This window comes from Halictus rubicundus, chromosome 10, assembly GCF_050948215.1.
Source record: "Halictus rubicundus isolate RS-2024b chromosome 10, iyHalRubi1_principal, whole genome shotgun sequence".
Lineage (NCBI taxonomy): Eukaryota > Metazoa > Arthropoda > Insecta > Hymenoptera > Halictidae > Halictus > Halictus rubicundus.
This window is the reverse complement of record NC_135158.1, coordinates 13,720,660-13,735,197: the sequence shown is the minus strand read 5'-3', so window position 1 is coordinate 13,735,197 and position 14,538 is coordinate 13,720,660. Positions and strand designations below refer to the sequence as shown.

At 30.4% G+C, this 14,538-nt stretch overlaps 2 protein-coding genes across 4 annotated transcripts; both read right to left on the bottom strand.

Annotated features, from left to right (window-relative positions):
• Positions 1–30: 30 nt before the first annotated feature.
• LOC143357960 (vitellogenin-5) lies at positions 31–7,121 on the bottom strand. Of its 3 annotated transcripts, XM_076794704.1 has the most exons (22): positions 6,846–7,119; positions 6,218–6,453; positions 5,822–6,067; positions 5,520–5,678; positions 5,291–5,433; positions 5,015–5,162; positions 4,727–4,911; positions 4,325–4,644; positions 4,056–4,231; positions 3,764–3,981; positions 3,245–3,464; positions 2,967–3,168; positions 2,666–2,882; positions 2,435–2,592; positions 2,198–2,340; positions 2,004–2,137; positions 1,791–1,917; positions 1,533–1,715; positions 1,154–1,483; positions 841–1,096; positions 439–718; positions 31–298 (listed from the first exon to the last, which is right to left on the bottom strand). In XM_076794704.1, the coding sequence occupies exons 1-22, from the start codon at positions 6,856–6,858 to the stop codon at positions 127–129; spliced, it is 4,266 nt and encodes a 1,421-aa protein (XP_076650819.1). In that variant the 5' UTR covers positions 6,859–7,119; the 3' UTR covers positions 31–126. The 3 variants fall into 3 exon arrangements, with proteins under 3 accessions (XP_076650819.1, XP_076650818.1, XP_076650820.1); XM_076794703.1 differs by having other exon boundaries at positions 2,004–2,340; XM_076794705.1 differs by lacking the exon at positions 31–298 and having other exon boundaries at positions 499–755; positions 6,846–7,121.
• Positions 7,122–7,532: 411 nt separating this feature from the next.
• LOC143357962 (PAX3- and PAX7-binding protein 1) lies at positions 7,533–14,217 on the bottom strand. Its single transcript, XM_076794723.1, has 16 exons — positions 13,788–14,217; positions 12,901–13,079; positions 12,280–12,439; positions 12,083–12,182; positions 11,695–11,852; positions 11,348–11,430; positions 11,078–11,277; positions 10,766–10,955; positions 9,855–9,978; positions 9,505–9,693; positions 9,169–9,368; positions 8,943–9,093; positions 8,618–8,813; positions 8,344–8,542; positions 8,064–8,182; positions 7,533–7,840 (listed from the first exon to the last, which is right to left on the bottom strand). The coding sequence occupies exons 1-16, from the start codon at positions 13,972–13,974 to the stop codon at positions 7,789–7,791; spliced, it is 2,487 nt and encodes an 828-aa protein (XP_076650838.1). The 5' UTR covers positions 13,975–14,217; the 3' UTR covers positions 7,533–7,788.
• Positions 14,218–14,538: the final 321 nt, after the last annotated feature.

Sequence of the window (14,538 nt, the reverse complement as noted above, 5' to 3'; positions counted from 1 at the left end):
AGAAATGTTACAGTATACCTTGATCGTGTTGTTGTTGAAAATGTATAATGGAAGTTTATTAAAATTAAATAATTTTCATACAATGTTGTTTTAATCCTATTATGTGCTCGTTATAAATAAAACGTGTTATAATTTTTCGTATAAATTATCGATATTAGAAGATTGTGATGTGCATATACCACAACTAAATTCTAGTAAATATGTTGGGAAAAACAAGAGAATTTGCTCTTGAGTCCAATGCAGATATAAATACAGATTAGGAACTATCATGTGAATGGTATTCTTATCCAATCTTACTCTGAAACATAATAACAATGTACTGAAACATAGTTCTTCTAAAATACACTAGTATTATAGGTATTATAGTTAAAAGAATCATGATAACTGCTGTAACATTAGCTGTTTCATTATCTTGAAAATATTGTAATTATTCCTTACTTTTTGGAACCCAAAGTGTGGAACATATAGCTTTGCGGTAATGGAATGTATATTGTGTTATTATACAGAGTTCCACCAATTTCATTTGGTATAATTCGTACAGTGTCTATTTCATCATAGACATTGACATTAACACCATATAGATCATTGCGTGATGTTATTGCATACTTTGGATTTTCATCATAACATTGACCGAGTAACAAAACTTCAGGTTTGTTTTGAAATGAATAATTCACATTGTAAATTGATCTTATAGTTTCTGGTGTTACAATGCATGTGCCTAAATTTGGAAGTGATTAAGTCAGTCAGGTAAAGTACTGTAATCAAATAGAATCAATTCTGCAGATACGAATAAGTAACTATTTCTCTGTGAAGGTTTCAACTGAAGAAATACTAACTTACCAAAAAATGCTTTCATGAACGACCAGTCCATGTATTTGTGAATTCTAGTTCTTGTTAAGAAAGTATCAATGAAATTGTAGTTATATTCAATGGCTACTTTATCATTGTTGAGTGATAATTCCCCAATTTCTGAGTTCTTCGGAAATTTAGCAGTGACGTTAAACTCTTTGGACATGGAATCCGAACTACTGTTTCCACCAATTAAATCGTAAAATGCGCGGAATCGCCAAGCCAATTTCATTATGTTTTCTGGCATCTAATGGTATATAATTATTATTATAGTTTAGTTAAATAAATAAAGTTGTAAACTTACATTTTCATGTTGCGCAATAATTTGATATTTTCGCAAAGTAGATAATTCTCTTGAAGCTTCATAACATGCATCAGAGAATGGTGTGAACTCTTTTCCCTTAAATTGTTCACGACACTCTTTATATGGCCATTTTTCTTCTTTAGCTTCGCGTAGTTGATCCTCTGTGACTTCACCAAGTAAATTCAGCGTTACCGAAGATCCAGTACATTTACCTTTTGCTGTATCAGCAAGTCCCCAAACGGCATTTAATACTACTTTAGCAGGCTCACTTGGTTCAATAGTAACGAAGTTCCAATCCCAAGGTATCTCTTTTTCTGCTTCTAAACAGAACTGATACACAACACATACACTTTTACTACTTGTACTATACACAATTTACCTTAAAAACTTTCTGCCCTGGTACAATTTTAGTTGCTTTGATTTTCATTACATCGGAAACCCAACTTGTAATTTCATACAATACAGCTAAATTCCATTGTTGAAGAATTTGCGATGATTCAACACTCCGACGTGTCAAGGACAGCATATGATGATTCGGGCCTTTAATATATTCAAATCTCACCTGACAGAAAGTTGTCCAATATAAAATTTATATCTTGGGTCTATAAAATATATAAATAATAAATAAAATACTAACTTGAGTTCGTTGCGTATCGATTGTACTAATGTAAGCTGCCAAACCACAATTACCTTTCGGTGGAACATATGTGTAGTAATCTAAGAAATGAAGTGCTGTTAAAGCAAACTGCAGGAATGGCCACATACTAAAATAGTTACGAATTAATATATAATTAATAATACATATGACTTATTCATTGTAATATAATAAAATGTATTAAATTTGACATACGGATAATTAGCTTGATGTGAAGAAAATACGTCACGAATTAATTTCTCTCGCGATATTGAAGTTTCACAGTCAAATAATTTTACACATACTTGGCTCCCCAACTCTGCTAATTCAATTTGAAGCAACGGTACTTCCTGTGAAAAAATAATAGGTGTAGCATGACAAATTATCAATAGAAAAAGTAATATACTTACTTCTGGTTTATACGTTGGTGACTTTTTAACTATATATAATTGGCTGCAATTGGGACAAATTTTCAATAACTTTGAGTTAACATTTGCTCCTCTTATACTGGTAGCCGTCCTAACATGAACTGTAAGGCCCATTTTAAGATGTTCTAGGGTAGTAATTAGAAGAAAAGATTATGTTTTTCCTATAGAATATTAGAAATCCTATTTTAAAATCCAAGTAAATCAATATGCGATTACTACCTCCTGGAGTATTGTATGAAATAAAAGGGCGATCTTCGAAGCCAAGTGTAATATTGACTGGCACATATGCATGGATAGAATGAGCTCTTTCTGCACTATGCCATACATCAATTAAAGGATTATAATTTTCAATTATTTCGGATCTATGAATAGATGTACTGAAAATAATAAATTAATACGATAGAATATTTAAGAAACATATATTTTATATTTTATATATATATTACTCACCGTAGTATGACATGATTATTACGACCGTTTGCGTCGTGTGTAAAGTTTCCTCTCATTGAAAACAAGGATGTAGCGGTTACTGCAAGTCTAGCATTTACCCCTAAATCTGTGACTTGCACTGATTCTATTGTTACTGGTACATTAATACGTTGTTGGTTAATATGAAATTCTACATTTTGATATATGTGATACATTTTGCTAGGTAAAGATGACAAATCTAAAAGTATAATAATACAACAAATACATAAAAAAAGTAAATGTATGTATGTAAATTTTTAACAGAAAATGTCTATAAACTTACATTTAAATCCTGATACAATATTTGTTTCATTTAAATGAAGGCATAGAACTGTTTTCTCTTGAATACGAGCAATTACTTCTAAATGTACAGGACCGCTTTCCTTCTGATTTATTTTGAACTGTTTTAATATATCCTTCACTTGTGATGGACCATCAAGATATGTTGATAATGATTGCAAAAGACCTTCACCTTTTATATACAACTGCATATATGTAATTTAAAAAAAAAATCCACACACGACAGTATGATCCTTTTAAATTTAAAACATTATTACTTACAGATAAATGATTTATATTAAGTGCACTGCCGTAAGTATTGAGGGTCACGTATAATACTTCAGGTATGTTGGTCAAAGGATTAGCAATGACAATACCATCTATCATTGCACCAAATTTTCTGTATGTATCTTGATAATCAAATAAATAGTTACCGGTAATTAAATACTGATCTTTTTGTGATCGGTGAAGTACTCTCGTAAATTGTGCAGCGATTCCACCTCTGTAATTATTATCGTGAAAAAATTACTAGATATAAAACTACTAATATTAGATTGTCCCAAAAGTTCTTCTCATATAATAATATGCAAGCTCAATGTTGTTACGCGACATGAGCACGTAGAATAGAGTGGTCAATTGTTTGTTAAAGCTTTTTTGTTTCTTAAGCCTGCTTAAACGCACCATTTGCTTACCTAAAAAACTGCCTATGTTCTGATTTCACATAGCACACTTTAGTTAAAAACGAAACGAATTTCTGGGACCACCTAATATAATAAATCTAGTAATTCTACATCTACATACATATGAACAAAACAAGGATACGTTGTTCGCTCCATAGATTTTAAAGTAGTATAAAAGTAATTGTACAAATGTGGATTCGGTTCGTTTTGCATATACCAGTATAATGATATCAATCTGCTTGGTGTAGGGGTCGAAACAATTAACAATGTTAATGCTGCTACTCTCATTTCCAAGTGTTCAGTTCCATTTATTAATATTGGCCAATACACTCGATAAATCTGTAAATGAGGAAGTAAAATATTCAACACTTACTTACTCACATATATAGTATAAATGTAAGGAAAATACTTACAACATCAGGTCTTAACGAAGCTGTTGGAAGGGACGCCCAGGCAGCGAGAACTCGAAAGTGTCTTGATTCTGCATTATTACCGCTCGCAATAGGTTCTAGAAATTCAACTACTCTTCCTAATTGTATATTAGCTAATCCCTCCAACCAGGTCATTTTTTTCTCGTATTCCTGTGCCTCTATGAATTATTTATTAAAATAATAAAGAAGAATGTACGAAATATTGAAAATTTACGTCTTAACAAATTATTTAGGTATTGCCGATTTTATACCTGTAAACTTATCCAAATAAAGACGCACATAGTCATCTAATATTTCATATGGACAAAATAATAAACATGTTTTATAAATCAATGTTCCATATGAGAGAATTGCAGTATTCTGAACTTCAACAGAAATCTTTTCCGGCAGTTTCAGAAGTGTTTGAAGATTCAATAATAATTGGACATCAGGTTTTCGAATATGAAATGGTAATTGAGTAAGAAGTTGGATTGCAGACATGTCCGATACTTTTGTATCTTGGATTAATTCCATGATAAATAGAGCAGCTTCTTTTGTTCCAACTTGTGGAAGAGCTTCAAGGAACATATTCCTACAATATTATAAATATGAACGAATGAAATAATGTATCGAGCAAGAGATATTAAAACCTCAGAAATAATGCTAATGCATACCGGATTGTTTCTTCTTTGTAACTTGTCCCTGAGATTTTAGTGTAGGCAGTGCGTAAATCAACAACATTCAACATTTGAAGATAATGAAGTAACACTGAAATTGTAGTGTTATGCAAATTATCAGTTTCTGTATCCAAACCCGGATTTTCGAGTCTCTGACTCAATCGATCTAATAAAGTCCCAATCTACAATGTACATTAATTACTGTTACACAGTATAAGAATATGCATATATTACTTATAATAATCGGGCACAATAATTTTGAGTATTAAATTAAATGAAACTTACAGATTTAAAAATAGTAATTTTATCAGGAGTACCTCTACCCTGAGTAAGATCAAGTTCTGGAAGTTCATGTTGTAGAACCGTGAAGTATAAGTCTTGAATGGCTATTTTATTTACTGTATCTTTTATTGAAATTAACTTGAAAATTTGTCTACAAAACAAACAATAAATGTTATAACACAGGTTTAGATACGTGGGCTGGGCGATTGAAAAAGTAAAGAACAATAGAATTTTAATGTTACTTAAATAGTTCTTTTGGAGTAAAAAATTGTAAATAACCTTGTGAAATGAAACTGGGCTTCTCCAAAACTTTGAAAAGGTTGAACGTATATGCCTCCAGACGCATTAATAAATAAAATTTCGTTTATAGTCCCATTTACCTTAACTTTGTACAACCTTTCACTGGATTTTAATATTGGATTCTAAGATTGTATAAAATCTATTTTAATACATTATTTTATAAAACGATATTTAGCTTTTGTATGTCAATGAATGTATATGTACATACTTGATCACCATTAGGACATAACATTTTAGGAACATTAGACCAGGTGCGATGAGGATGACCAATACATGTTCGAGGGTCTACAAATTTTCTTATTACCCATTCATTTTCTTCTTGAGAATTAGTAATACATTCGATGTCACATTGACCATAATGATTTTTCTAAAATATAGACAGTTATAATAACATAACAGTAAAGATTAATCTTTTTTAGATTTTTACAATTACAATGTGCCAAACTGATCGACAAACTAAGTCCTAAGTGATCAAAAATTTTCTACCAGCAGTGTGGATATAATACTTACCTCAGTGGAATGAAAAGCTGTATTTTTCTCTAAATTAAGAAGATCTAATTGAAAAATTCCAGCTATACTCCTTTTTATATTTATGGACCAGGGGGAGCTAGCTTCTGTGCTGAAATTTTCAATAAGACCATTCCCATATGTAATTTGAAATGGTTTCAGAAGTTCTGCTACATCATCAGTAATATCTTGATCATTTTCTTTTTCTTGCGTATTACCATTCGAAACAGCCATCTTCAATGATTCCAACTAATTGAAAAAATTAATACATATTACGAAATATTATTTTAATAGAATTAACAATTATACCATAATTGCATATTACTTGAAAGAATGTATCGCAAATAAGAAATATAACTTTTCATTCTATATTTTTGGATAATAGCCTTATAACTATACCTGCATAGTAGCTATATTTTGTTCTGCTTGAATTACAAATTTTCCATGAAATCCCCATGAAGATGATGCTTGATTTGGAAGTAAAACACCAGAACTTGATAATGCTGTATAAGAATAGGTATACTCTTTTCCTGATTGAAACAAAGTGTATACAACATTGTTGTTGTACAATAAAAGGAGAACAAATATAACTCCCCCCAATTTATGTATTAGTACTTGCAGCATATCATTGCTATCTGTAAGAGAATTTTTCTTAATTAATAATGAGGATAGAATATTCTTTTATTATTCACACTAAGCTTACTGTCTCATTACTTTTATTCATCCAAACTATATTATTCACAACAGAATAATTTTATAAATTCATGGTTTTATAATAGGGATCAAATATTCGTGTATAACATATAATAATATTATTAATAAAATTACATTAGAAATTTTAAATCGTTGTTATGTACAACTCGTAAATATTTATTTTTCGTAATATCAAATATTATGTTGAAATAATAATACATTTTTAACATAACGTGTCGTTAATGTATCAGTATGTAAGATGTATTAATTATATATACGTGCAGCGTAATTAAATGTTTCTTTTTAGTTATGAATAAAAATGTTTAATCTGTACCTGTAAACCTCATGGTCTGCAGTAGTAGCTCAACAAAAGTGAACTGAGATCATAAGAGTCAAGAGATGACCCTTACCGTCTCTATCTCTGTGACCCATGAACATACTTCTTCATTTGTGTAAGTAAAACTTATCTTCTCTCTAAATTATCTTCAATCGTATAAATTAGCCTATTACGTTTTCTCTGTATATTTTTATGTAATGTATGAACCATAAGTGAGATTCTTCTTTTAATATTATAAAAGTTTTATTATATAAAAAAAGTTTTGTTTATAAAGTTTAATAATATGATCTTACTCGTAATAAAGAAAATATGAATAAAGAAGCACTAAATAGGTTTAAAGTGTATCCTATAATTGAATTTCAAAGAAAGTATGGCATGCTTTAACACTTTAAATTTCCTACATTCTTAAATACTACAAAATTTGCTGTATGATTACCATATATAGAATGATTTAGTAGAAATAAATATTATTGTCCATGCAACTATCAACACTACTTACAAATAAAATTTGACTTGTATATTAGTTGTACAATACAAATACAATACTACATTTGAAGAAAGACAATTCTTTAGACATAAGTGGCAATGTAATGGAATCAAATTTATTACAAAATTATTCAATTTATTTTTCCCAGATATAAATAGGAACGCTAAACAGTCTGATATTTACATGTTTATTTTCCTATATTTTCTTTCTTATTTACAACTGTTGGAAAGTGTACTATTATCAGAATCTTACCTAATTTATTTCTATACAAAATTACATATATATATATATATATATATATATATATATATATATTACACAATTAATTGTGCTACAATTCGCCATGTACAAGATCCTTTCAGGTGCGTACAAAACTATAGATAGGCGTATTGATGAATATCGTAAAATAAAAGTATCATAAATTTATCAAGAAATGCGTATATGATTAATAAATTACAAAGGCTTGATTATTTTCAGGATCGACTTCGAGTATTCCCAGGCTTCACTGTAAATGTGAATAGTTAGTTTACACTACGATATATTCTACTTATTAATTTTATTTTTAGAACTGTAAACAGTAAGTAAATGATTTATGATTGAAATTGAGAAATTAAACTTGGCGTATGTAATCTATTATATATGTGTGAATATTTTGTTTACTATTTTCTTAAATTGTGTAAAATATAAAGTAGAATTAATAAAAATTTGGATTAATAAATTATACTTACTTATGCGCTGGATTGGCTTGATCCAATTGTTCACTAAGCTGTTGAATAAGCGTAGCGAACATTCTCAGGTGTTCTATTGTTTCACCTTGCAACCATGCGCGAGGCAATGTACTCATTACCTGTTATAAGAACGAAATACAATTATTAATTCATTCGTATCGATACTTGCTCTAATAAATGCAAAAATCAGTGCTAACAAGAATAACAATAATAATATTGAGTACTTTAAAATAAAATCGTATTTAATTAGAGTTTGGAAATTAAAGTAATAATAACTTACCATATTTGCCTTAAATAAAGCATCAGTTGGAATAGAAACTCTTAAACCCGCCAAAAGATATCTATTTAACAACGAACCAAGCGCCAAATTTTTTAATTGTGTGTCGCCGAGAAGACCTTGCCAACTCAATAAATTCCTCAAAAGTTTAACAGCCATTGAAAATTGTCTTTGAAAAAATTGATGTTTAGTATCCAAAACTCTGAAAAGGAAATTCATTATTAACATTTGTGAATTATTATTCGTGTTTTTGAAAGAGAATACAATGTATACTCACTGTTTCGGAAAAATTGGTATAAAAACATCATTCTCAACTGCTGCTTTAATTTTTTCTAATATGGCATTAAATAATGTTTCTAATTGTTTACTTGTGTCGTTTAAATTAGGATAGTCTCTAATAAGACGATTTACTGTGCCTACGAGTCGTAATGTTTGCGACGTAGACATGGGATCCCATATTTTTTCAACTATAGCTAAAGAGAAATCAATAAATTATTTCTACACTGGTTCACGAATTACACGAGAAAAATTCGTAACAAAAAATAATACTCGAATTATATGTATACTGATATACTGAAATATACTGATCATAATAATCTTACATGTTAATTTAGGTAAGACAATTTTTTCCACTGTTGATGGTACTAATCTAACATCTGGATCCCTTTTAAGCGATTCTTCAGTTTCTTTATTATCTAGTGCATATAACAACAATGTATTGTACCACTTTGTTCTTTCTATATCAGCGCTTTCCTAAAAGAAAAATATGAAATTATTTATTAGCAATTTCACTATAATATAATATATGAAATTTCTAAAAACAAATACCATAATTGGATTCCATGTGAGCAACTGCAATCTAATAATAGGAGATATGATTTTAGGTATACATAAAGAAACGTAAGCCTCCATGTAAGCATCTCTATCTGTTTCTCTCCAAGATTCCAACTTCGACAGTATTCCTCTTAAAGTACAGTACTCATCCATTACATCAAGGAAAATGTCTTTGCTTTCATTATCGATTTCATCTAAATTAAAAATATAAAATAAATGTTATATGAAAATACATCGAAATAAGTGCGAATTTGAAAGAATTTAATATGCTCCGCTGATTTATTTCGTTTGAATAAACTTTATGGGATTTAAAAAAAAATATAATACAACCTTTCGTTTGCTTAAAAGCAAGATTTTGCTGTTCTGTAACTTCATCATCACTAGACATTCCATCAATATGTTTCGGCAATGTAGGAGCTAATTCTCTAGCTCTTCTTCGACGAGCTCTTCTTCCTTCTCTTTCCGTTGCTCGACGAATACGAGCCTCAACTTCTGGTCCCCTTCGTACAGGCTGGCCTCCTAAAATTTGTGAAGTAGTTTGTGTTAAAAGTGAATCGTCAACTAAAAGTATATTTCCTGTGCATAAAATCGTAATACGATCTTCATTATTGTATTGGTAATTTTAATGTATTAGACATTTGCTGAAAATTATTAAGTACAAATATACTAAAATAACTGACTTGCAGCTGTTGTAATTTCTTCTGCTTGATCTCTTGTGTCTTGCCGCCTTCTCTCCATTAGTTCAGTCGCGCGTTCACTATAAAGATCTAACCAACGTTGCTCCAATCCAACAACCAGAGGCAGCTAACAAAAAAGTTATATATTAACATTCACACAATGTATTAATTCAATGACTTTGGGAATTATTTTTATTCCAGAAAATGACTTTTATAATTTTCTATAACTAATGAAATATATAATTTTTTGTATATAAGTGATTTATAAGTAGTAACATTTGCTAGAATTCAATATGTAATTCCACAGTCATTGGATATCTGTTGCTTATGGTCAAGTTGAAAATCAATATCAATTTACTTACCACTCATATTGATTTTTTCAATTTTTAATAAATACTTAAAAGTAATTTTTATTCTATTACAAACAATTTTTTCATACAGAGAAGATATAGACCCCCGGCAATGTAACAATACACGATCAATTTTTTCAAATATTTTGATATTTGACATACATTTTTCTTTATTATAAACAAAACACGTGTAACAGAAACATATTAAAAATTAGTCATAATTGTAGAAACGTAACAGTATCTTTTACAACATTTGAAATAAATGGATTAACAATTTAAAAACCGGATTTTACATTTGATTCATTACTTGCATCTAATATCACATAAATTGATATTATACAAAAATGATTATACCAATTTGATATCACAACAAAAGAGTCATTTATCTGTTATCCAAAATATAATATAGCAAAAGATAATAAAAGATAATTCTATTAAAACAAAATTGAAATGACATCAAAGAAAAATGCATTGTTTCTAATGTGGCTGGATGATTTACGCAGCCAACAAATTGCATGGAATACCCCAGTGCACATAAAAAAACGTGACAGCGTATAAACCCACCTTCTCATCAAGACACTCTACCAAGTCAGTGACATACCCACGCAACTCTTGGTAATATCTGAAGCGCTGTGCAAGCTGCGGTGCGCGAATTTCGCCATCGTCCAGTTCTTTCATAGTTTGTCCTAATTCTTGTTCTAAACGGTCCTGATCTAATTGGTGACGTCGATGTACTTCTTTTAAACTGTCCAATCTACAAATTATATTTTTCATTCCCGATTTTTCAAGTCGTAATGATTAAGACATACATTAAAAATAGAAATAAATAAAAGTGTACTGTCAATGACAGATATTTGATTTTGAATAATTTACCACCTTGCACGTATCTTATTGACAACCTCCTGAGGGGTAACTGGTACTATTTTTGTTGGATCTGGTGGTTGAATCGTTGGCGGAGGTGGTGGAGCTGGCATCATTACCATTTCTAAAGGTACCCCACTTCCCATTATCTGGTTCACATTCATACCCAGTGAGAACTGCTGCTGCATCATGGAATCCTGTTGTACCGCTGCAATCTAAAATTTTTTTCACAATAAAATGCAACAGAAAAATAATGACTCAATCGAATGAAACAATATATGTTACCTGTGCGCCTGTTACACCTTTCCTTATTTGCTGAGCTTCCCACTCTTCTTCCTCATTTTCATGTTCGCTTTCATCGTCCGAAACTACAGAAAAAAGATATACAATATATACTTATATATAAATCTAAACGGTTAAGGGTCCAAAACGAAATGTAACTGGACCAAGTCTTTTCAACTGATAAAGTAATATTTCCACATATCACAAGGTATTACCAGTAATTCTCAATGCCAGTGATCACTTTGCATTCTACTACATGTAAAAATCTAGGGAAATATTCTGTATGTCGTAAATATAGAAAATTGATGGTAGAAAGTGTTATTATTTTACGGGAACACGCAGAAACTCACGTTTTATTGGTGTTTGTGATGCAAGAAATGCTTCTCTTCTCTTTTCTTTATCCCGAGCTTCAGTATTAACAGTCATATCAATTCGATCTTGAGAATCATCATCATCACTCCTGTCATGATCTTCTTCTCTAATAAGTCTTGACTTCCCCTTATCATCGCTGTAAAAATTAAATTATCCAACTTAATTTTTATTTGTGTTTCAGTAACCAGTAAGCGATTCTTATAAATTTTGATGTGTTGAACGCAAATCAAAAAGTCATTTTTCTCCATAGCACAGCTTTTGAGAAACTTTACATCAAACAGTTCTTAAACATATCACAGCATTCTTAAATGCTACACATAAAAAAGTTTTGTCATAAATGCATAAAATCGGCTATCTAATTATTACCTTTGTTCTTCTATGGGAATGTAATCAGTCCCCAGCTCCCTTGCCTTTTGTCTACACTTCCTTGCTGCATGAATCATTGCCGCATCAGGTATACAACCACCTACAAATTAGTATACAATTAGTATTGTATTTTTTATAATTCGTTTAGCAATTTGAACACTTACTATAAAAATAAATGGAAGAAATAGACTACATACTTTCAAGAAGAATTTTCATTGTGTCAGCTTTATCTGTATTTCTTCTAAATTTATGACTACGTGGTTCATCGTCCTCTTCATCCGACGTATAGTCATCTTTTCCAACTGCCAACGCAGCTCGTCCATTTAAGATTAAAGGTCCTGTATTTTTTATTTTAACCTAACAGAAATTAATATAAATCATTAAATGCAAATGATAATGATTACATTAATATTACATTATATTAAAAATAATATTTCATGCACGTATTTTTAAAATATTTTTGTGTTAATAAAATAAAAAATTACTAAATATTTAAGTAAAAATGTATAAAAATCTCTTATAACAAGATTTAACTTGCAATACATAAAACATAATGTATATAATTTAATATAGATAAAATATTAATCATCGATTTGTCATTCTTTACCTACTATATGAACATCGTCATATTTATAATCAATAAATTATCCAAACTTTATTTTAGAAATGCAACAATTTTAAAAAATCAATTCTATGAGGAAGGTATACTTGACAGTCCAGATGGATAATGAAAAAAGCAAATCCTGATTTAAATATTATATAAGTGATATAAGTTGAAGAAATTCTAATACTAATAAAACATCATAGAGATGGCTTACTACTAGATCATCTGTCTTTATTTCTAAATCTTTTTCCTGTTTAATGGACATGTTCGCTTGCTCAGAGTCCACTTGCATTTTCTCTTCACCTTTCTTTTTTCTCCTCTCGTGATCTAGCTGTTTCATCAATTTTTTGCTCCGTGATGATTTCTTCACTTTAAAGACTTCACCATCATCCGCTGTAAAATGTATTATCAATATATTGATAAGTAAAGCATAATTTTTACAGAAAAATCGTAATAAAAACCGTACACTGTCATACTGAAATTGAAATTTTATTGCCTAAGTAAGCATAATCTATGCCAGGCCTGCTCAACAACAACTCGTGGAACAGATGTGGCGCTATTTCTCCTCTTTGCCTGCTCAACGAGTCAGCCCCTACCATGTACACTCCAACTTTTCCTTCGGCGTGAAACCCATACTCGCTGCACTGACAGATTACTCACCATTACTCATGTACATACATATGCTAAAGGAAAAGTTGGGATGGACATGGTGCAGACTGACTTCCCTAGCAGGCGAAGAAGAGAAGTAGCCACATCTGTTCCACGAGCCATCGTTAAGCAGGCCTGATCTACGCAATAGTCCATTATTGTATATCATATAAAAAAGCTAAGGTCTTATAATCTATAATGATAACATTTTTTAATTCAAAATGAAACATTTACTGCATAGTGTACGAGTTCCGCACACTAATATCTTGTTCAATATGAACATTTATTCAAACAAATATCTGAATTCAAAAATATTTCAAGAAATAATTTTTAGAATAAAATTTCCAAAGAAATACACAGACTGTTTAGTTCTTATAATTCAAAAACAGAGTTATGAAAGATTTTTACGGCTATGTACGCGTGTGCGTGTACATATATCTACATAGAATTCACCTTCTTCCAGCTCCTCTCCAAAACTAAGGAGCGTCTGCTTCGGCTTATCCTTCTTCTTTGTTTTAGATTTGACTGGTTGTGCATCCTCAACTTCCATCCTGTTTTCATTATCTTCGTCATCGTCGTTGAAATGTCGACGACGGATATTCCTTTTCGGTTTATTGAATAATGACATTGTCCCTAACATGAACCAATCCGTTTTTAAATTTCACCCATACACTTCTTCCGATATTATTTCTTCAACTATTAGTGATCGAAATATACAGACTTCATTAACACTTGAAAAGATAAATAGGTAAATTTTTTGAAATACCGTGCTTCGTATCGCCACACGATGTATTTTCAACTGATAAATACACGATGGAGACGAGAAAAACGCGACACTTTAATGAAATTGTAATATGGATTATCCGTTGGATAAGCATCTTTGTAGAAGTGACTTTGACTATGTGTTTCAAAATTTATAGTAGTCACCAATAGAGGGCTACAACCAATAGCAAATGTAGCGAAATACTGCTGTTGTAGTGATGGACATTATCGACTAAATTCAACTATCGACTAATTACTATTTAGTTACTACGTATATACTATCGAATATTTAGTCGATAGTTTTTAGTTGACTGAAATTTCGTTTTAGTGGTTACGTCTAGATTGCGGGCTATAGTCTATGCCTACGTATATCACATATATAGTTTATATCGCATAAATAGCAATAAGATTTTAACATCTAATATGAATTAAAGTATTGAAA